General features: G+C 47.1%; 1 protein-coding gene across 1 annotated transcript; it reads right to left on the reverse strand.

Moving 5' to 3' along the window:
* On the reverse strand, positions 1–26,375 carry SLCO4A1 (solute carrier organic anion transporter family member 4A1). Its single transcript, XM_027697503.1, has 12 exons — positions 26,327–26,375; positions 12,971–13,951; positions 11,578–11,668; positions 10,533–10,654; positions 10,112–10,223; positions 5,470–5,624; positions 4,592–4,787; positions 3,855–4,020; positions 3,079–3,251; positions 2,666–2,730; positions 1,997–2,145; positions 1–1,321 (listed from the first exon to the last, which is right to left on the reverse strand). The coding sequence occupies exons 2-12, from the start codon at positions 13,794–13,796 to the stop codon at positions 1,172–1,174; spliced, it is 2,205 nt and encodes a 734-aa protein (XP_027553304.1). The 5' UTR covers positions 13,797–13,951; positions 26,327–26,375; the 3' UTR covers positions 1–1,171.
* Positions 26,376–27,358: the final 983 nt, after the last annotated feature.

The raw sequence follows: 27,358 nt of genomic DNA on the forward strand, positions 1-27,358 counted from the left end.
ACAGCCTCCCCTGGAGATGTACCCAGGTCATGTGGCTGTGCAAATACAGGCAGGCCAAGCACTAACCTTTCCTGATCTGGACTGAGAGGGAAGCCAGACCTAAACATGCCCAAATTCTACTTTTGCCCCACAGAAAGCTCCTGGTCACTCTTGCAAGTGCACATTCAAAGGTCACTTTGGGAACACTGCCCTCTCTGCTTGCAAGTAGGCCAGTTACAAGTCAGCATCCCCTTCCCACAAGGCAGTCCTATCCCTTAAGGTAGTGGTCTAGAGGCAAACTAAATTCACTCTAACTTTTCCATTTACCCAACCCCAATGTCTTTCCAGAACAACCAAAGAGAAGCATTGCATAGATCTGTATCTCATGTCTTCCCACACCCAGCAAACAACAAGAAGTTCAAGTTTTGCACAGTACGTTACAAAAGGCATCACTTTGAAACAACACAAGAAAGAAAATGAAGTGTCACCACGGTGTAAACCCTGCAATGAGTGAGGCAGTGAGTGTACAGTGCTCGGCAGCTCTGGGGAAGGCTGCCTGTAGTGTCCTGATGGATTTGCTAATCAAATCTCCTCTCAAACCTATCTCCCATCACATGGTAATAGGAACTTGCATAATAAGAGAACCTGCTCCTGGACAAACAGAGAATGCTGTGTGTCACAGGAAGGAGGAGGACACTGCCAGGGCCCTCTGCTTTGCATACAGCAGTTTAAGGGCCAGTTGTCCTGGCTGCAGTGCAGACTGTAGGACAGCAGTGCTCTTTCCAGGCTTGGGAAGTCCCAGCAGACGTTTTGCTACAGTTGGCTTTACAATTGAGATATTAGGGCCCAGATCCTCTGGTGGTTTAAACCCCACATGCTCCATTGGAGTTACTGGTGCTTATTTCCACGAGTGGAGAACACGGTCCTCGCTTGTCACAGACACAGAATAAAGCTACGGTAGCCCTTTCTTTAAATAAAATTAAATAACTGCATATGGCACCAGCGCACGATTTTAAATGTGCTTCTGCCATCAAGGAAACAGCAAAGCACACCAGTGGTTAATTAAATTATTTATCTTCGGCTAAAAAAAAAAAGTTATAATATTACTGTTAATTTAAAAACCCCTGGGGACTGCATAACGTCTTCTCATTGTATTTTTGAGGCTGAGAAAGTCACTTGCACGAGTACAGCACTATATATCCTCTTCAGCTGGCAGTGAAGGCTTGTGCTCCTGGAGGTCACCGTTGCCATTTTCGGATGCATCCGAGCTGCCTGGAGCCGACTCCGGTGGCGGGGGTTTGTAGAGTAAACAGGCGACTATAAAGAAGGTTGTCCCAAGCACCTGCAGCCACAAAGACACCCCGTTACTCTCTGCTCCCCACAAAACCTGGTGCCTGTCCCACACCTGGAATGAGATTTGCTGACCAAGCTTTGGGGAGGAGGTGATGCTGGGGGCCAGCCCCATAGCAAGGGGACAGTGAGAATTTACCCCACATCTGGAGCACAGTGCTGCATGAGGCATTTGCTGCAAGGCTTTTGAGAGCCTCTTTATCACAGCAACTGCTAAACACTACTATCTAGGGCAACTGCTTGTTTGGGAGCAGTTAAAATGATGGTTTTCTGCTAATAAATAAAAACCACAGTTCTAAGTTCTTATTTTCTAGCAGCGGTCGGGGAATGGTTATTTACAACCTGCCCAAAAAGCCATCCCTCACTCACTAACACACTGCAGTTATGTCTTTTACTCCATTTCTAGCAAAAATCACTTTGGTTACTGTTTGGAGGAGATATTTCATATGGCTCAAAACAAGCTGTAAGCCTAGAAAATAATGGGAATTTAAGAGAATGATGGTGTCTGGAGCACCATTACCTGGTGAGAAGGCTTTTGACTTCCCTGAGAACATTTCTCATGTAAAAATTTAATTTTGTCTGGGAGGCCAGATCAGGGCAATCCAATTTTGTGGAATTCTCTCCCAGAGAAAAATGTTGTCTCCTAAAGACCTGCTTGCTTTATCACCTTGTAGACCAGTCCAGCGATGAGGGTGTATCTGCTCATGGCTGAGTTCTGGTACACGTAGCAAGAGCCCTGCTCACCACACTGGTCCTGCCAGAGCAGGCAGGATTTATCAATCATAGATCCAAAGGCGATGGGGCCAGGGATGCCTCCTGTGGGAAGAGAGAGTGAAGCTTCAGTCTGGGCAGCACCTACACACCAGTCCTGCAACTCACAAGGTGCTTGCAGAAAAGCATCAGGCTCTGCTGCTACCATGACTAGGAAAACTCATCCTGCAGCACCCAGAGCCACAAGGTATCAAAAATACACTGGATTTCCAGATCTGAGAGTCCAGCAGGTCTTTTGACCATCCTGACCTAGATGTTGCACAAGAGCCAAAAGACACCCACAGGAGCTTCAATACATCTGCTCCTTTTCTTAAAATAAGGACACATTGCCAGGACATTGCTCCTCTTCCACCTGTGACATGTCACAGAACCCTCCATTTGGTTTGCAAATCACATGCAAAGGGAATTAGGTTTTTCTGAATGACAGCAAACAAAAGAAAGCATCCTCCTTTCACCAGTGCATGCACTACTCCCTTCTTTTCCAACCCAATGTGTTTTATTCTTAGGTACACACACCACAAAACCAGCAGACCATACCAGTGCTCAAATTCACTCTGCTCCATACCTAGTGTCCGCACCACAATCCACTGGATCCCAAGTGCAAAGGACCTTTGCCTGTCGGAAACACACCTGGGGAACACAAGGGGTTTGTTTAAAAATGCTGCCAGGCTGTCTGGCACCTCCCTGCCCCACAACACCACATCCCACACACCCGGGACCTCCAACCCCTCTGGAGGCTGAGGATCCCAGTGCAATGTGCCCCCACCACTGCTGTAAACATGGCAGAGGATAAAGCTTCCAGTGCTAAAATCTGCTTTCCTAGCTAGACTGGGAAGGGATCAGTCCTGATGTCTCCAGGCTGCCAGCCTGGAGGTGAGGTGGTTCCCATCACACCTTCCCCATGGCTTGATAAAGTGGAGAGGTGGATACTGAGGCTTCTTGCAGCACTGGCAGAGGCTGAGGCCATCCCGTGCTTACCGCAGAGTGGCAGTCAGGGCAGGAATGCTGCTCAGGAAGGTGAAGAGGATGACCACGAACATGAAGCACAGGAGCAAGGGCTTTTTCGCACAGGACGAGGTGCATTTCCCTGCCTCTGCATCGCCAGGGCCGGGCAGGAGGGTTCTGTTGACGCAGCTACACTCACGATAGACCTGGGAAAAAAAAAAGGCTGGTGGGTGTTCTGCCAAGGAGAGCACGGTGATAGTCAAGCTTTAAAAATCATGAAATTCAGGGAGGGCAGAAAACAGCTGGTTTCACTCCCGGAATGGAGGGAAGTGGAAATCAAGCTGCATTCTTGACACACTTCTGTTTCAAAGCAGGTCATTAAGCAAGAGAAATTAATTCTGCCAGGCAGCCCTTGAATGCAGAATATCATCTCTACCCTTTTCAAGCCTCTGTCTGGCTCTATGAGTAACATGCTGGAAGGATGAGGAGGTGCATCATGTTCACTGAAAACCCAAAATAAGCATTAGAACAGGAATTAGGTGCCTACCAAGTTCCCTGCCTGCCTGAGTGATTTACCCTGGATTTCAGCACAGTTTGACCCAGAATGAGGCAAAGATGATTGGATATAATGAGAGAAGCAAAGCAGGGTGACCTCTGGCTACCTTCTGCACTGGAAAGCATCCATCCTGCCCCAGACTTTTACAATGATCTGTAGCAAAGCTCAAACCTGTGGACAGTTTTGCAAAGCCAGCCAAATCACTCCAAAGATGTGCCACCACGTTGTTAATACACAATGCTTTCAGACATACCTTCTTGCCATTCCTGAGTTTTTCAGACACTTTTCTGCACCCAGCGTGGCAGGGAGAGTAATACATGATGTCATCACTCCCGCAGACAGGGCTGTAGGTGTCCTGCAAACAGCCACACTTGGCGTTGCAGGCTGCTGTCAGGTTGAGCTGCCCACCAGGCAAAGCACTAAGGGAAACACAGGAGCAGTCAGTGAACAGCATTTTCCAGGAGGAGATGAGTAGAGGAAGAGAAAGAGAAGGGGAGACAGTAGGAGTTGCAATGGATACCCAAGGAGTGTAAAGCCAGGCTTGGGAAGGGTTTCATCTCACCCAATTTAAACTGGGCCCTGGAGCTGTCTCTTTCCCACAGCTACTAAGGGAGTTTAAGTGACCAGCTCTTAGGGTGACACTTCCATTTGGAGAAGAGATTCCCAGTTTTGGTCCAGTTTATCCCACTGGCTAGAGATGGAGGACACTGTGAAGGCAACTGAAGAGTGGAGTATCTTACATTCTGGTGCTGCTGATCTCCCCTCCCTTACTAACTAGGGAGTCTCTTCTATAAACTCCATCCAGTTGCAAAAATTAGGACATCTATTTTCTGTGTCTCACCCTAAATATCTGTCTGTAGGACTGATTAGACGTCAACTTTCATCCCCAACACGTTCACATGAGACTGCCACCAGCACTGTGTGTTTGGAGTTATCCTTCTATTCTGACCAGGGCCCCGCAGCATAGACAGATGGGATGGTTGTTGTTACCTTCCATCGTACATCTGGGTTACTCCTGCCATTGGCATGTTAGGGCAGTGGATAAAAAAAATCAATATTGCCAGCAGACTTGTCACTGTGCAAAGTAAACACAATTTGATGATTCCTGAACAGCGGAGTTTGAATTTATTCACAAGGAATCCTCCCAGGAATGTGCCTCCCCCTCCAGCTGGCACGACCAGATAACCTGAAAAAAAAGGGGGAAAAACCCCACAAGCAAGTTTAGAAATGTCAGCAAGGAGTTTTCATGTTTGAATATATTACTTGCAGTGTGTCTTGCATATAAAGGACCCCTTGGTTGCTGTGTGGCTTCTTGGTGGGAGTTCAGTGGACGTTGCTATAGTAGGTGGTCCTCCATAACAGCTCAGGTAATGTGGCTTGAGCCTGGTAAACAGCTCTTCCTACCCAGAAATGTTAAAACTGACTCTTTCAGGAGCACATCATGAGTCTTGATGCTTGTTGGAGACCACTTCCTTGGTCTGTGTTACAGCAGCTGTACGAGGATCCTCCCAGTTTTTGGATGCTGACAAAACATATCCCCCAGCTCAGACATCCCTCATTACAGGAAATGTTTAGTCAATGTTTCCTGGTAATGCACTAGGAGGAACACACTACAATTATTTTGCCTTCCTCTAGAGGGTAACAGATGGCTACAGAAGTGACCGCATTTCTTCCTGATGTCACTAGATACAGCTCTGGAAAGGCACTTGGTGGAGATGTGCTGATGAAAATAATCCTATCTAACAGCTGAAGAGGATAACAGCTCTGTAAATGAACTGCAAAGCGTTTGTCTCCACTCTAAATGGGCTAAAGTGCTCTTCTATTTGTTGGCAAAATGTGAAAACATTGCAAAAACATGATTTCCTTACCAAAAAATGTAGCAGCTTCAGAGGCACTTAAACTGAACTGAGACTCCAGGAATTTGGGTCCAAAGGTGGACATCCCAGCAATGAGGGTGGCTTCGGTTGCTCCTGCTAAGCAGAGGAAGATGAAGGTGGGGTTCTTCAGAAGTAACAGCACTGATCTGAGAAGGACAAATATATTGGAATTGAATCACTGTGGCACATTTTGACTTCAAGTCTGTTCCTTATCTTTAAGTCAGAAGGATCGCACGTAAGATGAGGCAGCATCCCATCGTGCTGCATCTCTTTGAAAGAAAAAATACCACAAGGGAGCTAACTGGGGGTTGAAAGAGCAGGGATCTTCTCCACTTATGCTTATCGAGTCCTACCAGCCAAGGAAGGATGCTGAGGGTACCCTCACCTGTCCCTATGTACCTGCACAGAGTAGATGTCACAGTGTGTGATATAATTCACACCCAGGGCACCCACGACTTCCAAAAGGATGATTTCAGCAGTAATTTTCCAGCTTTTAGGGTCAGGCTGAGTATTTTCTATTCCTAAATGAGGCAATACTGAAAGGACATTACTCCTCACTAAATCTCAATCATTTCAAGGTTTTGTTAGGCCCTGATGACAGGTATCTTGGGACTCCTGACTCAAGCAAGAGCAGGGAACAAAGTAGTGCTACATCCTCACATACCCACATTACTCGTGTACCCACATCCTCATAAGAATTACAACCTTGGGGGAAATACCAAGCAAGCCTTTCTATATGGAGGAAACACCTCCAAGACACCTTATATCCACTAAAAAGTGGAAAGCAATCTTTCTCCCACAATCTAAGCACAGTTTTACTTGAAGCTTAATGTATAAATTGAGTAAATACATTTTACTTTGACCCACCAGGATTTAGTAGAAATGCCATAGATATGCCTGAAAAATTGCCATGTGTAATTTATATGCAGATGCAGCAACAATTCCATCTCTGAGACACAGAAAGGCCCTCAGGCACATGGGATGGTCTCAATTATCTCTCTCTATCTCGGATATTGGACTAAGAGGGCTGACACTGCTTTGCAGGGGACGTTTTGTAACGAGCTTGAAATTCTGCCGTATGACTTTCCCCAAGCCAAGCTCAGACCAGAGCCACAGGTTATCCCATTCCTGGCATGGGCACAAACCTGGTCATCCTGCAACAGTGGCAGCAACAGGGATGCTCACTGAACAGAAAGGAACAATCACTTACCACTCCTGCTCCAGAGGAGGTGTGAGATCAGAGAACACTTACTGTAGAACAAGTGAGTGAGAGATGTGCTGAGGCTCAGCCTCAGATTTGTGCAACTTTGCTCACATCAAACGGAGAATTTCATTACACCGAAAGAACAAATAAGCTGAAACACAGAAATGCCACACATTCCTACACTTTGATTACGTGGAGCTCAATACTAAACATTGTGTAGCTCCTGGGATTAGTTTAATTTACTAAACTATTTTCCAGATCTTTTCAACTGTGCTTAATTTGGAAGCACAAAGCCTAATCTTTTAGTGAAAAAACGCTTGTGGACCTTGTGGCTGATGCAGAAAATGGACAGTGCCTTCTCCTTTTTACAGAAAAGAGTCATTCCCTGGCACTAGTGTGACTTTGTGCCCTTTGCCAAGTTAGACTTGCAGGTAAAGAAATGCAAAGGAACTCCTTTCAGCACTTGAGTAAGAATTTACTGATGTAATTTAATCTGTTTGAAGACAAAAGACGTAGTTGTGAGCAGCTATGGCACATAAAACCTTACTAAAGTCAACAAAAACTTTTTAATCGCTATCAGTAGGACTTTAAACACACCCAGAAACCACATAACTATTGAACAGCCTTGATTGTCCTCAGTTTTTGCAGCCACAGGGATTTCAGGAGGCTCAGCACCTCACAGAGGAGAATCCCACCACATATAAAAGCTGACCCTCCAAGTCTTTACTGATATGGGCACATATAGGAACTCTTTCATCACTTAATGGTTCTCCTGAGTAGGTTGGGACCACCTGTATAACTAGAACCTGCTCCCCTGAGAAACCCTGGCATGCCCAGGACACCTCAGACTGTAACAGAGTACAGACACAACCTAATGAGTCATTAATAGATGGATATTTATGCAATTTATTCATAGCACGTCAATGGGGTCACTTCCAGCATAAAATGACACCTACTGTCACCACCAGCAAGGGAACAGAGGGCAGGGAAGCTGCAGTAAAGCCATGAGACAAAACAAAGTCCCATCCTGCACCTAATCCAAGAGTGATGAGTGAAATATTGACCACAGCTTCTCATGCTGAAGATCAGAGCTTGACAGACAAGTGAGTGATCCTCACAAACCCTGTCCCTCACCTCCTCTCCTGGCACAGCTCCACATGCCTTCTGTTTGCAACCCTCTGCTCTGACAGGAAGGGTTATTCCAGGAGAGCAATCATATGGAACCAGAGAAAGGAAAATGCTATTTTATCAGGGCTTTTCAACCCAAGAGTTAAGACAGAAGTCTCTTCAGGGCAGAGGATTAAGCTGTATGGGCTACATTCCTGTAAGCTCCTGCTCTTAGGCAGCACTGTGAGTTCAGCAACTCATTAACCTTGCTCAGAAAGGACCTGATGGCATGGAACAGCATTTTATTTCATCAGTATTTCTGCTTATCTTTGTGACACTGTTCCTGTCCATGCTGTAAGAAAATGTGTAGCACACGATCCCTTACTAAAAAAAAGGAACAGTGAGTGTTCCTTTGGCCTCACTCTCCAGCCTGGTCCACGTGTCCCCAAGAGCTGCCTGCACAGATGTGATCTTTTTAATGCAAGTTTCCAGAATAGCAAGCCTTTAAGGCACTTCCCTTTTATTAATCAAAACCAGGGACCACAAAAGTCTGTTGGGCTTTTGCTTTCAAATGAAAAGGTCTGGACTGATCTAAATTGTTTGATAAAGGCTGCCCACCTTCAGCTATTTGTTCTTCAGGAACAAGGGGTGAAAGGAGATGCTCCCGAAGGAGGACTATCTTCTTTCCTGCTGTCAGACAGCCTTCACCAAGAAACAGTGGGAGCTTTGTTCCAGAGAAGCAAGAAAAGCATCAACCACTGAATTTCATCCCTCTCTGCTACCCTCTCTGTTTTTGTTGGTTTTAGTCATAACCTTATCATTATTTAAATGCAGGTTCTGAATTTAATTTCCGTGCGGAGAATAAGCCATGACCTTGGAAAATGGCACCCAGTCAAGAATGCCATTTAATAACAGTATTGAAATCTGTTCAATGTAATATTCTTCATAAAACTGTCTTAACCCCTGGTAAACTTCCTACGAAGTCTCCAAGAATTCCAGACTGATGTGAGTCACTGTGTTGACACAACACAGATCGATTGGTGCTGAAAACTCTGGTACTGAGCACCTGCTTCCACCCTCCTCTGCCAGCACAACAGCAACACCACAACCACAGCTCAGAGATAATTGTTGGCAGCGGCCTGGGGTTTGGCAACACTGAGTGTTTGCCTTTTCATGGAGCAGCCGTCACACACGGATACAATCTCCTCCCTAAAAATGGTCTTGGGAGAAATACAAAAAAGAAAAAGCCCCTTATTGACTGCAAGCTCCAAAAGGAATCGATACCCAGGTATCTCTAACATCCTGAGCCCGAATGCCAGCTAACCCCAAGCTGTAAATAAAGCAGCACCTCTCCCCCTGCCCTCCACTTAAATACAACTCAACACAGAAAGAAAAAATCAGGAAAGATTTTAAAGATTCATCACAGAAGTTTCCAGCTTAAAAGACCACGTTTTATTTTGGCCACTGGCTTGTTCCCAGTCAGGACCCTTAAAAGCACCTCCTACCAGACCTCGCTTGGTGCAAGCCTGCTCTCCTGCACCACTCAGCCAAGCAGCAGCTCAGGGATTAAGCAAGTTGCTGTGTCACTGCCTTGCTGGAGAGATAAGAAGTAGTAACACATAAAAGGTGGCTGGAAGATGTGAAGGCAAACGGGAAAAAAAAAAAAGGAAACTAAGAATAAAAGAGAAAGGGAACTGAAAGCTACAGTGCGGCATATCTTGTTCCCTGGATTTGGAAGGGAGCTGTGAGAATCAGGGGGCCTTGTTTCATCTCGTTTCTCATTAAAAGGCCAAACAGGGATCTAACATAAGTAAAAATAGAGGAAAGGAAAAAAGCCCCAAGGGGCTGGGGAGGAGGAGACGCTGCAAAACACGCAATTGGGCCAGGTGAGGCCAGGCATAAGCAAACAGGCAGAAAAAATGCTGCTGGGGAGAGGGAATGAGCTGGCAATGCCTGCTCCTCTCCCATCACCTAAAGCTTGGCATCAAGACACTCTCAGTGAAACTCAGTGTGTGGCACAGGACTGCAGGTGGATCTGCACACATGGATGAGAGATTCTGAAAACCCCAGATGGGACCAGCCTCTTGTCCCCTGCTCTCTGATGGGATCCCCAGCACCACTTCTAATTCAGCCCCTTCACCGAGAGCCCCCAGACGCTGATGGGACCAGGCATTCTGGCACCTCCTCTATAAGAAAGTGTCATTGCTTGAGATGGGCAAACCTCAGAGCTGGCAGGGCTGAAAGCAAGCTCAACCTGGGCCCATTACTCTCTCTCCTCTGGAGAGGGCTCCCTGAACCTCAGGCATGAGGTGGTTTTCTCACCGAGGCAGATCTTTAACTGTTTTCCCAAAGTCTGGATCCGATGCTTTTTTGTGGCTCCCATCCTTTATCTGATGAGCCTCTGACACCCTCATAACAATATATCGCTGGGATCCTGCAAATGAGAGGCAAACAGGAACAGGGAGCGTGTCAGACACGGGATGTGGATGCTACTGAAGCAGAGGATTTGCAGAGGGAAAACGCAACGTGACATCCTCCCTCCACCAACAGCTGCAAGGGAGAAGCAGTAAAAGAGGCAGATGGAAAGCCAAGGCGGTGAAATCCTTTAAGGAATTACAACTTAAGCACTGGAAGTTCTTCCTTTATCCCTGTGGCCCCAGCTACACCCGTGCATGAGGATGCAAGCCCCAAGGAAGGGGTGAGCAGTGCAGTCCCAGCCCCAGCCCCGGGGGGAGCCACGTACCTGGGAGGCGCTGGGGGTACCCCAGGATGGGGATGGAGATGAGGAGCGAGGCTGCTCCGGCCCCGAGGAAGCCGATCCACCACGCCCCCACCCACAGCGTGTTCTCCGGGGAGATGCCGATCCTGTGGGAAGCGAAGCCAAAAGGGCACAAGGGAGAGAGGTGGCGGTTGGAAACAGAGCAGGACAGCTCGATGTGCCTCTTGTTGAGGCTGGCAGGGGCTGGGGGAACATGGGGTGGGGGTGACAGTGAAGGAAACCGAGCTCTGGCTCCCCTGTGGTGATCTGATGGGGATGACACATCCACCATCCCTCCTGCCACGCTGTCTCCTGCCTGTCTTACCACTTAATGAGCCCAGGAAATTGTATCCTTTAATTCTCATTTCATTTCTGGCTTGTACATTCACCTCACCCCTTTTCATTTGTGCTTTGGGGGCTGATAAGATCCTTTCTCGACCCTAAAACCACACTTTGCAATAAAACTGGTGTAAGTTTCCCCTGGAAACCCATTTCCCCTTTTTAATCCATTCATCTGGTCTAGTGGAAGGTGTCCCTGCCCATAGCAGAGGGGTTGGAACTAGATAATCGTTAAGGTGCCTTCCAACCCAAACCATTCTATGATTCTATGATCTGCCAAAGAACCTGTAAGGAAACAAGAATAAATTACAAATACTACAAAGCAAGGAGGGACTAAGCATCCTGGTGGGATGACTGGGAGGACCATCAGCACTGCTGGTAGCACTGCTCATCAGGGAACTCATTCAAAAAATTCACCTGCTGCTCGTAGCCTCATTAGCACAGGCAGTGCAGCGTGAAGGAGGATTTAAGCTGACAGGTTTGTCAGCAATTTCCCTCCAGTAGCAGCACTAATGCAAACCACTCTTCGAGCCTCTCCCCCCTGCAGACACATCACCGAACACCCCAGGCATGCCTCCACCCAGCCACCGGGTCATTGTTTCAGATCATTGTTATTTTTTTTATTTTTTTTACCCCAAAGGAAACTTAGAGCATAAAGGGAAAGGAACAAGATTTTTTTTTAACGACTTACTCTCTGCCAATTTCAGTATAAATATTTAGAAACATTCCTCCTACCAGATAACCCGCTGCAGGCCCAAGGATTGCAGCAGTGTAGAAAACAGCTGAAAGGGAAAACAAGCTGTGTTAGACAACCAGCAGCGTGTCAGCCAGGGATGCTGCAGAGCACTGCTGGTGCCCAGCATCCCCAGCCCAATTCCCTCCTGGATGCAGGATGCTCACCCCTGGCCACATCACACCCCTCTCCCTAAACCACTGAGACACAAACACAGATAGTTCTAACAAGTTTTCACCTCATGCTTTTGTCCCAGGGAAACTTTTGCATTCAACCTGGGAATTTTTATAGTAAGGGGTAGGCAAATTTGGTTCAGTGGAAAAGCTTATTTAGCAGGGATGCATCTGACCCTGCTGCCACATCCCAGCTGCCGGAGGGATGAGCAGCACAGTGTCTACACTAAACATGGCACCACTGGCACTTATTTTGGTTTGCTGTTTAAACAACAACATATGGAAAGATCATCAACTTGCTGATGATCTCCTTCTGATTTCCTTCCCACACTACACAGCCTTCTGATACAACAACATGGGCAGACTGATAAATTTTGGAATTGCTAAAAGATCACCTTTTTAGCAATTTCACCAAATAGGACTGTGGGTATTTGGCAGCTGCTGAGTGAGCAGCGATACAGAGGAGCGAGCTGAGCCTCTGTTCTTGGCTGTGCTTTGCACCAGCAGTAGCTGAGCAGCCCAGTGACCATCCCTGCTCTGCTGTGGCACTAAAGGGGTGATGATCTAAAGATTTAGATTAGATATTTAAAGGAGTTTTTACAACGAGGGTGGTAAAACACTGGCACAGGCTGCCCAGACAGGTGGCAGATGCTTCATCCCTGGAAACATTCAAGGTCAGATTGGACAGGGCTCTAAGCAACCTGAACAAGTTGAAGGTGTCCCTGCTCATTGCAGGGGGTTGGACTAGATGACCTTTAAAGGTCCCTTTGAACCCAAACTATTCTGTGGTTCTATGTCCCTGTGCACAGATGGGGTATGGCCTCATGGCTCCCTGCCAGAGATGCTAATGCCATGCACACACCAGGGCATGGCCAGAGGACTCTCCCCAGCTGGCCCCATGCCAGGAGCAGGAGACACCTCCTGATCCTCAAGGCATGCGCTGCAGGGGGGAAAAATACCCAGCTGTGCTTACAGTTTGTCCCAGTAAATAATCCAAACCTCCCCAGCAGCTGCCACGTCCCTCTGATTTCCACCTCGCCCATTATCAGGAACAAAAGACTGAGCAGTGCCAGGAGAGGTGTTCCCACTGTGGGCTGTTGGGTGCTGAGGCAGAGGAACCACCTCTCCCTCCCACCACCCCGCCCATGGGTTCGAGCTGCCCCTCCAGCCCCACTCACCAATGTACACAGGGGAGTAATTAGTCTTGACGTTCTCATCTAAATAGGTGACACCGAGCGTGTAGAGCGGCGTGGCTCCCATCCCGTGCAGGAACTGCCCCAGCATGAAGACAAACCTGTAGCCGGAGAGGCTGGAGGCAGCCTGGGAGCACGGTAGGCTCTGGTTGCCCCCGCAGACATCCACCTCGGCTGCCGAGCGTGCCTCGTACTGCCCCGTGGTGAAGTGGGGCAAGGCGAAGAGCAGGGAGCCCAAGCCCATGACCAGCACCCCCCAGCCCAGCCACCGTGGTTTGTGGCCGTTCCCCCCAAAGTAGCTGACGAAGGTCAGGCAGACACAGGCCGCGATGTCGTAGGAGCTGGCGATCAGCCCGCTCTGGTAGCTGCGCAGGTCGAAGCGGCGCTCGATGGAGGTGATGACGGTGTTGATGAAGCCGTTCACGGTCATGCCTTGCAGGAAGGAGGCCACGCAGAGGAAGAACAAGACGCCCTTGGACGTGTTGCAGAGCTGTAAGCACCCGGGGGTGAACCCCCCCCAGCCACAGGCCAGTTCCTCCCCTTCAGCCGACACGTATTTAATCCCTTCCTCGAACCGGGTCTCCTCCTCTCCCGGGGTGGTGGAGCAGAGGGGTTCAGCACACGAGTCAGAGGGGCTGGGCACACCAGGGGAGGCGATGCCATTGCTCATGGGGGTGCCACAGGCATCCAGCCCGCTCGCAGCACTGAAGGTCCGGCCGGCATCGCCAGGACGAGGAGAAGGGTGGGAGAAGTCAAGAGTCTGAGTAAAACAAAAGCCATTTTCTCTGGTGGAATTCTGGGGCATTGCCATGAACAGGAACACAGAGTCGAGCAGCAGGTCAAGGTGGGCTGGTGGCCGGGGCAACTTCACAGGGCAGCGGGGACTGGCCTGTCCAGGAGATGCAATTTTCAGAGCTTACATCAGTAGAGAAATGGTGAAGGTCTGAGCCAAGACCATTCTGATCTCTGAAAAGAGAATTTTTACATACCTTTATATAAAACCATGCTTAAACCCCTCAGATATTTTTCCTTTTTGTCCTTTTTTTTTTTTTTAAATAAGTATAAGCATTTCCCTGTGCAGTTCACCTGGTCGTGCACTCTCCACCATGAGGGATGTTGGTACGTCAGGTGTCATTAACATTACAGAAAAGAACAAAACATTCAGGAGCATTAAAAAAAGCACCTCTGAGGAAGTCTCCCCAGCAGCTTAAGCCCCCCATCTCTCCTCTGGTAAAGGCCTGGTTAGACCCCCACAACCTCCATCCCTCTCCTTCCCCCTGCAGAGAGCAGCCCGCACAGCTACACGTTTCCCACTGCTTAAAGCCCTTTGGTCTCTCTCACACTCTGCCAATAACAGTTTATAATTATCCTGAAAAGTTTCCACAGTCAGATTGATTTTATTCCAAGCCCTCAGATCTGTTTACAACTATTCAGTAAAATCCTTTCTACAACTAATTAGACTACATGCCATTTCAGAGGGAGCTGGAGGGCAGAGGCAGCTGACTCTAACCTGATTACTGATGCAGACTGCCTTCTTTCAACCAGTTCCTGTACATTGCAGCACCTGACCGTGCCAGCAACCAAGAGTACTTCTCCTTAAATACCTTGGCTGAACTATAAATAATGAAATTAATAAGGTTCTCCCTTGAATACTGGTCTTAAATACGAGAAGCATTTTGTTAGAGAGCGTCTTCAAAGCATCCTGTATTTCCCAATATTTTTTGCCAGTATCTGTTTGAGACGTTCCTATAAAAACATTTCTCCTGAGATGGTAATCAGCCTTATCAGCAGGGAATGGGGGGAAAGGGCATTTGTTTCCCTGACAAAATGTCCCACGTTCAGATGGCTGTAACCTGGGAATATTGCAGCCTTTGGTGAAGATGTTAGTACTTATCTGTAGGTTGCTGGAAAAAATACTGACATTTGCTGAGTAGATAATGGTGTGCACGAGCACTGATGTGCTTTCCTGTACTGGCAGGTGTTGCAGGGACAAGAGGATTTGGCAGAAGGTGATGCTCAGAACAGCACCAAGGTCCTGTTCCCACCCCAGAAGGGCAGAGGACAGATCACATGTGCTACCAAATATTAAACATACAGGTCAGTAGTGCTACAACAGGTCTGGTCCTTAAGGTAAGTTAAACAAATGAGATCCACCTTTCATTTGCAAAATTTTATCTTAATTACCCAGTCCGAGGAGCAGAGTGCATGGACTATTTCAGGGTTCAGATTTCAGCATGAATTTGATGCAGAGCGGGTGAGCCTGGCAGAAAGGAAGGCACGGCTTTGTAGCTCCACGCTGGACTCCTCCAGGTAACTCCTACCTTAGTTGGCTGAGTGCAGTGCAGGTAACTTTGATGTGCAACATTTAAATGCAAAAACTAACTGCAGGCATTGAAATCCTGCTGCAGAGACAGATTGTTGTAACATGTTGGCATAAAAAGATAATGCCTTGGTGCAAGGCTCTATTTTTTCACTTTTTTGCCTCTCCAATGTTCTTATGACTCTTACAGCTCTAAATCTGTTTCTCATCTTTGGATGCAATATTGGAAGCAATAAATAAGACTGCTTTAGCACTCTGTTAAAGTCAGGAGTGATTATGAGGTGCTGAATCAGGCTCTAAGGGGAGGAACAGCTCATGTTCATGTAAATCAAACGTGCCTCCTGCACAGCAGCCACTGACTGCAGCTGCACACTGCCCCTATCAAACTTGTATCAGACTCATGTCTGATGTTACATTTGACTGCACTTGTAAAGAAGGTTTCCTGGCTGGGGACTGACTGTGCTCTCACCAATTTCAGCAGACACACATCTCTGTTATTACCAGATGCAACCAGGAGCCATGAGCTCCCAAACTGGCCCACCTTCCCCCTGGAGGAAACACTCTTACTGCCTCTTTACCAGCACTCGGATATGTCCTTTTATACTTCATGAATTTATGTTGATATTTTGATACTTCATGAGTCAGGGAAGAGTAAAGGTGTTATTCCCTTGGTGGCAGGAGTTTGGGCCACCTGACCCAGGTGACCACATCACCCTCCCCTTCAACTTCAGTCACCGCTAGTCCTAGTTAACAGCAAACAGGGTGAAACATTTCCAAGAAGGCAACTGGTCTTTCCTCCAAGCAGCAGATCTTTCCCCCCTCCCAAAACCCTTCTCAGCCCCAACACCCACCTCCTGGATATCTCCCTGTGGATCTGAGCTAATGAGTTGTGCCCAGGTGCTGTGGGCAGGGAGCCCACTCCTGCTCTGTGCTGTCCACCGAGCTGCTTGTCATCTCTTAAAGTATTTATAAACTGGCTGTGACACATTCACTGTGGGTATTGGCTTTCACAGGAGCCATATGCCACTTTAGAGGACAAAATATAATCTTTAGGGAAAAAAAACCCAAGCAACTTCACGCACTTCCTAATCATTCTTATTCATCCAAGCCATCCATTTATTGCCTCCCTTTCATTTCTGTTTTTAATGACTCAGCTTGTGATTTCTTGCTTACATTGAATCAGTCCCAATGCTATTATCTCCCCGCCATAGATTTCCTCATTTTGCTGCAAGATTTCAACTCTCTTTTTTTTTCTCACTGTACAGCTGGTTCCAGAGTGCCAACATTACAGAGTCAACACAGCAGAAGTAGCAAGGCAATGAAAGCATATGATTTGTATTTCCTGATGAAATCTGTAAAGCCTCCCCTCCTAATATTTAGCATTAAATCAATAGTAAAATTTACAAGCTTTTCATCAGGTGATCATTTAAAAAGTCACAGGACCAATTAAAAACATTTTGTATTTCTGCCAAAGACTGCTATTAGATTAATGTTACAAATTAACTCATAACTGACATGCAAAATAATCCTATTTGCTGAAACATGCCCAATAATAGTTAATCTTCCCTCTCACGCTATGGTTTTTGACTTTTATATGGTATTATTGTGGCAAATAACATCTATTCATAACTTCAGCTTTCCATAGCTGAGCACAGTTTATGAGCAGACTCAATAATTTTTTCAATTCTATGGCATACATTGAGATATTTCCTAAGAAACAGGTATAGGGGATTAAAAGTTATTAGAAAGTGTACTGGAAACTGGGGAGGAGCAGGCCCAGGTGATGCTCGGTGGCTGCCACGGGTTTCCTTTATTTTCCTCAATTTGTGAGTGAGACTGACCTTACTGAACAAGTACTTTGAATTTGTGAAAGTCCACATCCAAGTACCAAGTTCATGTTACTTCAGAAAGGGACAAATTCATCCGGGTTTGTACATTTAACTTCTCTTGGTAACACACACCGAATTCTTCTCAGATAGTGTGGCCTCAGAGGATTAGCAGTATTATTCTCTCACGGCTGATAAACACCATATGGATCAAGTGTAATCCACTGACTGCTTTAGGAATGGGGAAGCCTCCCAGAAGTGAGATAAATCCACATCTCAGTTCTGTGAATAGGGCACTGGTTCAGCTAAAAGGAGATAAAAGTAAGCATGAGATGAGTGAGTTGTTCCCATGCAACACTGATTTGTTTTCCTGACAGCTGAGGAACTTTACCCAGCTCACACCAAGTGTGAACCTTACATTTTTTAGCACACTTTCAAAAATCATCCCTTAGGTTCAGCAACACAGAGGATGCTGGTACTGCTGGGAGCGACATCGGGACCAGCCTGGAGCCTTTTGTAAGCAATTCCTACGGGAACAGCGTGTCCCTTCACACATGGGAAAGTTTCAGGAATGAGAAACACACCTAGAGAGCAGCCAGCTGACTATATACCCAATGCTGTGCTCACCAACAGTGCTGCAGGGACAGCTGGAGGACGGGGGACAAAGCTCCTAGAGGCAGAAGACGATAGGAATACCCTGGCCCACCCCTCATGTCAGAGATGTGTTTTTACATGAGTAAAACTCCTGCCGGAGTCTGATGCATGGAAGAGAGCAGTTGAAACTGGCTTTCAATTATCACATGACCAAGGATATATTTATAATTAAGTAAATTCCAAATAGTAAAGCTTAGCACTCACAAATCCTTCGTATGTTTTCCAAGCGCTTTCCATGCGCTGGCAAATTAATGCAATAATACATAAGAAATCAGGAAGGTGGCTTGGATAATTTTCAATTAGCCACTCAAAAATGCTTTGAAGATAAATCTAGCCAGATTTTCTGAGCCTACTTATTTGTTCCAGCTTATCTGTGCAAGTACAATTGGAGGCAGCTGCCTTAGACCATCTTTAAAAACTTGCAGTGCCAACATACGAGGGAGATTTAACTGGGACACTACGTTTTGCCATAGCAAAGATTAGCCAGACAAAAAGGTCTTTTATGCTATAATGCCTCACTCCCTCTCCCTAATGTCACTCTTGCTTTAATATCTTTTTCCTACCCATAAGTTTGACCAGTGCTGCGAAGGTTTCCACGCTGGCACAGCTCTGCACTTTCCACCACCGTCACTGTCCATGGAGCTGGGAGTTTCCACATCCACCACCAGCATTCCCCAACACCTAGCCCTGCCCACTGCATGGTGTTATTTTCCATCATTTAGATTCTTACAACCCATTTAAGAATGTTCAATATTCAGGATATTGTTTCTGCATGAGCAGTTAGTCAGCTCTTACCAGGCAGTTCCTATAGCTGTCCCTTCTTTGTTTCCATGCAGAAGATGCAGATTCAGGCAAATCCTTTACGATACGAGGAATTAAACAAAATGAGCAAAACCCAAATGAAGAATGTGAGACACATGATTCTTTGGTGCTTCTAAAGATAGAAGCAATAAAAATGCAAAAAAATGCAACATCCTGTGTGACACAAGGATGCTGTGTTCAGAATAGATATATTTGAATAATTTTGTCAACTACCATGGTTTACATAAACTTACTCTTGTTCATCCTCATGGCTTGATCAGTATGAAGGTAAAGAAAAAGAAAAAAAAGGAAAAACCAGATGAAATGATACCATGAAACTACCTAGAACTCATTTTTTCCTAAGACATGATTGCCTTCCAACCCTCCTTTGTACTAAGTGGACTTTATAGGGAAAATCCTGTACCACAAGGTCATATTGCTCTACCAGGCAAAGACAGTCTTTATCTTGAGCTTCTCCAGCTCAACCCTATGTTGGTGGGCTGGATGCCCACCCATTCTTCACTCAAGCCAGACAACACAGAGCTGAAGGGAGCACATGAGAAGAACTAAAAGCACCACAGAAAAAGAAACTTGCTGATCATCTGATCCCCTGCAACACTCACCACTGGCAGTGAGCACAGGAGTCCATGACATGGGCACGTGGAGACACAGAATCTACAGGAAGGATTCAGCTGAGGGAAGAGTATTTCCCACACAAGCCCACTTTTTTTTTTTCCAGATCAGCAAGTAATAGCTTCCCCAAACAGCCCCTGGAGCACAAGCTCACTGGTGCACACCGCTTAGCCTGGATCTTGTTTAACATTCAGCGATGCTCTCTAATCCTCTTAGGTATTAGTCTTGAGATTCCTGCCAAGCACAGGAACAGCAGAGCCTTCCAGACAGCACTTAAATGAACTCACTGCTTGAAATGTACAATACTTCAAAATACAGTAGAACTCCAGCTGTTCCATTTTGGTTAACCTCAGATTAGCACCTAGAAAGTCACTCTGGCATGAAAAATGCAAAATTAAATCACCTCGATTTCTGCCTCTCAGGTAACTCCCTAGGAAGTCATTCTGCTCTAGGACTGCAATTTTTCTCCCTTAATGACTTGTTTAAAGCTATGTACCTAATCTGAGTTAGACATTCCTATTGTCTCTCTGTTGCCCGTTGCAAGGAGATCATCACATCTACAGCCCTCACATCACAGAATCACAGAATGGTTTGGGTTGGAAGACCACTTAAAGACCATCTACTTTCAACACCCCTGCCATGGGCAGGGACAGCTTCCACGAGACCAGGTTGCCCAAAGCCCGTCCAACCTGGCCTTGAACAGTTCCAGGGATGGGGCAGCCACAGCTTCTCTGGGCAATTTGTTCCAATGCCTCACCATCCTCAGAGGGAAGAATTTCTTCCTCATACCTAACCTAAACACACTCTCTTTCAGTTTGAAACCATTCCCAATTGTCCTATCACTACATGCCTCTGTAAAAAGTCCTTCTCCATCTTCCTTTAGGCACTGCAAGGGGCTCCAAGATCCCCCTGGAGCCACCTTTTCTCTAGGCTGAACAACCCCAGCTCTCTCAGCCTGTGTCCACAGCAGAGGTGCTCCAGCCCTCAGACCTCTCCTGTGTCTCCACAATCACTATTTTGTGTTGCTAAATCACCCATTACTGCAGATATGATCTGGAGTAGAAACAGGCAGATAATCATATTTCTGTTGGATTAGCCAAGCATATTACCCTGAGCTTATTCTGGCCTCATGTTGGCTACCACAACACAAACAATATTTGATCTAGCATAAAGCCAGATGGTGCAAAATTAACCCCTTCAAGCACAAATCTGACGTGGCACAGGGAATTTGATCCAGATCAGTGCACAGGCTCATAGGTCTGTATGACTTCTGACATGGCATCTGCAGCCTCTAAGTTTCCTGACACCAAATACTCCCCATCCACCCTGCAAAGATGAGCTAAACAAGCATTATACTTCATCATATTTCATCCACTTAAATAAACACAGTATCAGCTTGCAGGAAATTTTCATTTGATCACGCAATACCCTAGATTTTGACGCACTGTGGTATATTGGGGAATTTGTCTGAAGAGGACAGGTCCTTACTGTGTACTTGAGAGGAAGTGATGACCACTTTCAAAGGGATGACCTCTCTTCATTCCCTCATTCAAAATCCCAAACCAGTACCATAACCACAAACTACAGCAACTATGAGATGAAGGGTGGGAACCCAGACCCACAGGGGAGTGGGACAGAGCATGAGATCAGCATGCTGGCAGCGTGCAGGGCCGCTGACCACTGCCACCAAGGATGGTAAGAAGAAGCCAACCTGAAATGATGCTTTCCTTAGAAACCCCAGATACATTCCAAAGGCGATTCCTTGCGCTGCAAGTTCCTACAGTGACTACAGCAAACATCTACTGCAGAAAGCACTGAAAGCCTCAAGCATGGCCACAAAACACAAGTTGCAAAGGGGCAGGTAAATTCTGGCTGTGCTGTCCTTGGCTGCAGGTGTCTTCCATGGCTGGCTGCCTCTAAATAAGTAAACAAAAATCACCCCTGATCGGAAGAGGTGAGAAGAGGTTCAGCATGAACAGGCCTCTCTAAGAGCCACAGCTCAGTATGAAACAGCAATTCCACAGACATATACATCAATATACATCAAATATATGGAAAAAGAGGTGCACAGAGGTGGGTTCACACTCCCTGCAAGCACCACAGGCCCTGCAAGCCGCCCCTCCTGCAGGCTGGCACGTCCTTCATCTGACAACACTCAACCAGGTCACTAATTCATTCAGACTGCCAGGGAGAAACTGGTGCCAAATGGTGTTTCTTCCTGAGATAAAGGACTAAACAGGCATATAATGTTCCAGCACCAACCCAAAACATCTGCTGGGATTCAGAGGGGTTTGCTGTCCATGCACAGTGTGGAGACACGTCCTACCTTGTACCCTCCCTTTTCTCACGCATGAGGAATCACGGCCTTAGACAAGCAGCTGTTGGAGGATGGATTTACTTGGAAATCTGGAAACTGCCTTCAAGGGATTCCTGCTTCCGCGCAGCAACATAGTGAGGTTTCCATTTCTGGGTCAGGAATTTTTTATTTTCCTTGGTATGGACCTGCTCACAACCTACATTCCCCACTGAGGTGCCAAGAGAAATGGACACAACCTTGTCCTTGGTCATCAGCTTGAAGGGGGTCACTGAAGACTGAGTTTGATCAGAAGTGATGGGCTTGATCCAGCCATTGCTGCTTACCCATGGTGGTGTTTGTTCACACAAGGCATCCAAGCAGGGTCCTCGAGATCACTCAAAGACAGTAAAAGGGAATTCAAGGGAATAAAAATTGGCTGTTTGTGGTGGTAGGTAAGGAAGTCTTTTTATTGCCTCTTGAAAAAAGGCAATATTTCAAATTTTAAATAATTTAAAAATATTGGAGACATAATCAGTGTATCACAGCCTCGTTACCTACTTTTCACTCCTTTCAATTCAGTTTCTCTCACATGTTAAAATATCCTTCTCAAGTTTTTTTGCCAAATAGAGGAGAATATGCAACACTAACAGGATCACAGGTTATATGTCAGGGTTATATGGGGACTCCAGAAAAGGCTGATTCTGCTGTAACCAAGGCCCACATCTGGCTCAAAGATTTAAATCCTCCATGAGACTGAATCCGCTCCAGAAATACAAAGGAGACCGTAAAGTTGCTTTGAAAGCACTGCGAGGAAATCCCTTTTTTCTGGGAATTCTTATGCTAACATAAAACCCTGTGGCATCTGCCCTGTCCTGATTATGCTGAAGTAGTGCAGGATCAGGTCAGTCATGGAGGGAAGGCCTGGGCAAAACCCTTCCAGCCAAGGCAAGGTACAGCAGCTTTGCTGCTGCTCCGACTGGCAGCAAGGGCTGAGATTCTGTTCCCTATGGGGCTTTTAAAGCAAAAGAAATTTTGAATTAAATGTTCAAATCTCATTTATTTGGAGTCTGGCAGGCTAAAAAGACTGATGCAGTTTTTCAAGGGGAGGCTCTGAGGGAACAGAAAAATCTAAAAGAGCCCATGTCCTTCTGATGTTTTGGGGACTTTTTATTTCTGTGTCATGGGTTGGTACCATTTATCAAAAGTATAGAATTTTAACATATTTTTTTATCTCTTAATTCCATCTAGAAAAATAAACTCCTATCACACATCATACCCAAAGCACTTGAATTCACAAATATGAAGCTATAAAAATGTCAAAAAGCACTTTTTCTTGGATTTTTTTTTTAGTCAGAACATTGCAAAGTCAAAGTATTTCTTAGGAAAAAAAAGTGTTTGATCTTGCCTTCTCAACATGAAAATGACTTCCTTCAAATCAGCAGCCACGGTTAAACAAAGCTTGTCAGCATTTCATTTTCTTTCTTGAAGCAACCAAGCCAAGCTCTGGGAATTCAAACAACTGAAAATCATAGATGCCATACAGCAATATATTATATCCATTAACAATAGCAATTAAATTTACTTTTAGTGTAACTTTACATATGTCAGTGAAATAGCACAAGGGAAGAAATGGCACTAAGTGTCTTCACTGCTCCAAGAATTTCAAGAACTGCTGGAAAGGCTCCGCTCTTTGCTGAACGAGATGAACCAGAATAAACGGAGTATTTCCCAGCACTAACATATTCCCATTGCTCAAGCTCATTTACAAATAGAGGTGGAATGACATTATTTTTGGCAGCAGCAACACTGTAGAATCCCAGATTTAGAGGTACTTCTGGCTGAGGAGAGATTTAAGGTCAGAATAACACTACCCTGTTAATATTAAAGACTTCGCTGCCTCATCACATGCTCTCAACCGTACTAACGAGAGGTCTGACACAAAATCTACTAAAGTTAGTGGCCCACTGAGTACTTGTCTACAATCACTCATCCCAGCTACTGAAGTAGGATGGATGCTTTTGTCTGGGATTCATAAACCAGTTGAGTCCTTGACCTCTCTCAGAGCATTTTTCCCAGAACGTGTTTGCAGAAACTCTTTGTTCTCAAATCCTGCCGCTCAGCATCCCCACTCGCACGCCAGGAGGTCACTCAAGGCCAAGATGGAACAAAACTAATTATATCACAGGGAGGTCTAGCAATAAATCAGTTTTGAAAAGGGAAAGGAGAGTGGCTCCAGGAGAGGAACAGCTCTTGCATCTGAGGATCCCACAGCTAGAGAGGCTGGGATAGCTGGAAAGCTGATGAGGGACATGCGCAGGGAGAGCCATGCTGCCACCAACCCCATGGTCAAAGCCCCCCGTTCTGCCTGTGGGGTGCTCTGGACTATTACAGCTTCCAAATTCTGCTCCTCTGCACAAGGATCAGCCCCTCACCAGACCAAGATGATGTGTTTTTTAAGTGTACTTGGGAAGCACAGGACACTTCAGGGTGGCCACTGAAATCCAGACCGACGCATTTCAGGGCTGCTTACGTCCATAACAGCCTGTGGTTAGTAACTCCTACACATTTCCTTAATCCAGTGACCTCAACTCATTAAGCATAAAATTCAAAGGGGGAACCTTTCACCTGAAATCATACTCCTTACCTCACTAACCCACCAGCAACCAGCCTCCAGCTCTGCTCCATGGGTGCAGAGTCATGCAGAGCTTTTCCACCATTCACTGTTGCATTAATGGGATTCTGCAAGGTGTGAACGTCCCAGGCTCTGAATAATCAACTAGTGGGCAGCAGCTCAAGGAAACACATGAGGAAGACAAAAAACCCAAATGGTAAAGCAAAGTGTATGGCAATCTTGCATATGAGCACCTTCGCCTGCAGATTGTGACCAAGCCCATCAGCAAAGGCAGGTTTCTGGGCTTGGTACACTCAGACTAAAGGAAAGTAAAACAAGCGCTCAGTGATGCTTTTTGGGGTGGACTGAGCAAAATGAGCAGCATAAAACAGAGCCATGATTCACTTTTTGTGCTACCACAGGATGTAAAGCCCCAAATCAGAGGGCAAGATCCTCCCCAGCATACTCTGTGCTGCAAAGACACACAAAAAAAAGATTAAAGCTGCCTGGAGGAGTTTGGAGTTGGAAATCATGAGGCACCGAGCAGCTGGATGCTGATCTCCCTAAGCCCCTGGGTATTTCTTTTGTTAGTGGCTGATCCCATCTTCCCCCTTGCCTGCAAATCTCTAATCTCTGTAAAGACTTCTAGCCAGTACTTGCTCAGGTAGTTCTTGGTTTCACTGGCCAAGAATATCCAACCCTGACAGGATTTGCTGCTTCCTGCCTCATCTCTCACCCCAGGGTCACATTTCATGTTTCTGCCACTGTCACTTAGTGGGTTTCTCCCACGTGCAGGACAAATTAAGGCAATGTCAATGGAATGGCTACTTCCCAGGGCTTCAGGTGGCACTTGTCACACCTGACCATGCTCATCTCACACTGCAGAGTTCAGGCAGAGTCGTGTCCGGGCAGGTGGCTTTGGCCTGTCCCTCACAGCCCACTCAGTGCACAGGGCTGCTGCTTTAGTTTCTGATCATTTTTGGCAGCTTGCAGGCCAGACCTCTTTGCATATAAATAGCCACCTTTTTTTTCCCTTTTCATTATTTGACTAACCCTCTCTCCCTGCAGTTTCATCCTTCCTCGCACGCACGTTTACAAGAGCCCTGACATACTTTTCTAAAGATCTCCTTTGTGTTCATTCTGCCTCAAATGCTATTTTAATGTATGTTTTTACAACCAAGTGGCACTACAGAAAGTAGGAGCCCAGAAATATATATATTATAAAAAGAGGTGCCAGACTAGGATAACTTCAGTTTTGTAGCGTGTTGCCTAGTAAAACCAAACAGCCTATAAAATGGTAATAAAATGTTAATGCAACAAACCCGTGATTAAGGTCCACTTGTGCCTTTTAAGCTCTCAGAACTGAAAACCATGGTTTTATTATGACAGCTTTCGATTATTATCATCTGAACAAATGGGTTATAAAAGTAATATAGGGCAAGTGACTAAAGTGCTCCAGTTCTGCTCAGCATCCTGCCTGGTACTTCCTTCTCTAACTTCAGTTACTGCCCCTGTGAAACAGGGATTATTTTATCATTAACATAACACTTTTTTCTTGTTGCAAGGATTCTTTTGCCATGCCACTTTACTACCTTTCCTTACTTTCCGCCTTTTCTCGGCATCTTTTTAATTTACCATAGAAAGACACGGTTTCGCAGAAAGGAAAAGCCCAAACCGCAGTGAATCAGTCCGAACAAATTTCAGTTACAGGCTTGAAGCATCCTCGGGGACCATCGCAAGCGGAAAATCTCAATGAGTTGGGACATTTCGGTGACTCTCTCCCCCCACCGTGGCATCAACCGGGCTGTTGCCGGCACGGACCCCGAGCTCTGCTCCCCGACCCACCGAGCGCACACAAAAGCCCGCACGCCGGGGATAAGAGCTGCATCCCCGCACCGCTCATCCCAGCCCCGAGACCCCCCCGCCCCACCGCGGGGGTCCTCATCCCCCCGTGGGGCTTCTCATCCCCCCGCGGGGCTTCTCACCGCCCCAAGGATGCCCCGCGCCCATCCCCGTCTCCTCGGGGCTCCCCCGCGCCGCTCCCGCAGCCTCGTGTGGCACCGCCCGGCAGGTCCTGCCGTGACGGGGAGGGTCTCCCGGGCAGCCCCCCGCCTCTCATCCCTCCCCGCGCCCCGCGCCCCCCACCCGGTGCGGTGCCCGGTGCGGTGCCCGGTGCGGTGCCCGGTGCGGTGCCCGGTACCTGCCGCTGCCGCTCCCGCCGCCGCCGCTCTCGCTCCGCCGCCCCCGCGCTCCCCGGGGCGGGCACCTCGATCCTGACGGACGGACACCTTCTCCAATCGGCGACGGACGCGGGCGGCGACCGGGCCAATGGTGGGGAAACTGAGGCCGAAGCGAAAGTGGGGATAAGGCAGGGGATGAGGGGGGGGGGGGACGGGAGGGGATGGGGGAGAGGGACGGGGATGGGAGAGGAAGGGCAAGGAGAGGGTCCTGGGGGGGGAGTAAAGGGGCAGAGGGACAGCAAGAGGTGGATGGGGAGAGGGATAGGGGAGCGAGAGGAAGGTGGGTAAGGAGGGAACAGTGATGGGGTTGGGGTTAGGGGTAGGGTTGTGGGTAGGGGTAAGGGTAAGGTAGGAGCAAGGGTAGGAGCAGGGGTAAGGGCTTCTGCATCATATCAAAACCGCCCGATTTCCCCCGGCACATGCAGCCCCCGGGCAGGGCTCGGGCTGCCCATCCTCGTCCCGGGGCTATACCAACCTCCCTGCACCCCTGGGATGCTCATGGAGAAATTCTGGGGTACATCCATGCAACAGTGCTGAAAGAACTGTGTCTGTGTCTCTGGTGACAGAAAGCAAAGACAGGATTTTCATCTTTCCTCCAGCTATTGCTGGAGCTCAGCTGGAGTAAAAGGAAGGGAAAGTGCAGGGGCAGAGGCAGGGGCATTATTGAACCCGGAGCACAAACACGGCTATCACGGTGCTATCTGTGTGGTTACGATATCGTGCCAGGCACTGTCAGGCTGGGCATGGCTCAGTTAATGATTGCAGAGGAGGCACAACCCCTCCAGAGCTGAGGGGGCTGAGCAGGAAAGCTGCGGGACACCCTGAACCCCCTGCATTTGCATTAACACATTTGTTTGAGCCTTTTTCTTTGCTCTTTGGGGACTTGCTGTCACAGTGGTTGGTTTGAGGCACAGAGCAGTTCCAGTGCAGTTCCTTGTGCAGTTCCAGACCAGCACCTGCAGCTGAGCACTCTACACCCTCCAGACCATAAA

Source organism: Neopelma chrysocephalum, unplaced genomic scaffold, assembly GCF_003984885.1.
Source record: "Neopelma chrysocephalum unplaced genomic scaffold, ASM398488v2 Primary Assembly neopelma1_119, whole genome shotgun sequence".
NCBI lineage: Eukaryota > Metazoa > Chordata > Aves > Passeriformes > Pipridae > Neopelma > Neopelma chrysocephalum.

Bases quoted from the DNA above. Each gene is read 5' to 3' on its own strand.
- SLCO4A1 (XM_027697503.1), bottom strand. From the start codon at position 13,796: ATGGCAATGCCCCAGAATTCCACCAGAGAAAATGGCTTTTGTTTTACT. The intron at 2,731-3,078 runs GTAAGCACGGGA...TGTGTTCCCCAG, and splicing joins GCCCTGACTGCCACTCTGCG to GTGTGTTTCCGACAGGCAAA. The intron at 1,322-1,996 runs GTGATAAAGCAA...TTGTGGCTGCAG, and splicing joins TCGCTGGACTGGTCTACAAG to GTGCTTGGGACAACCTTCTT.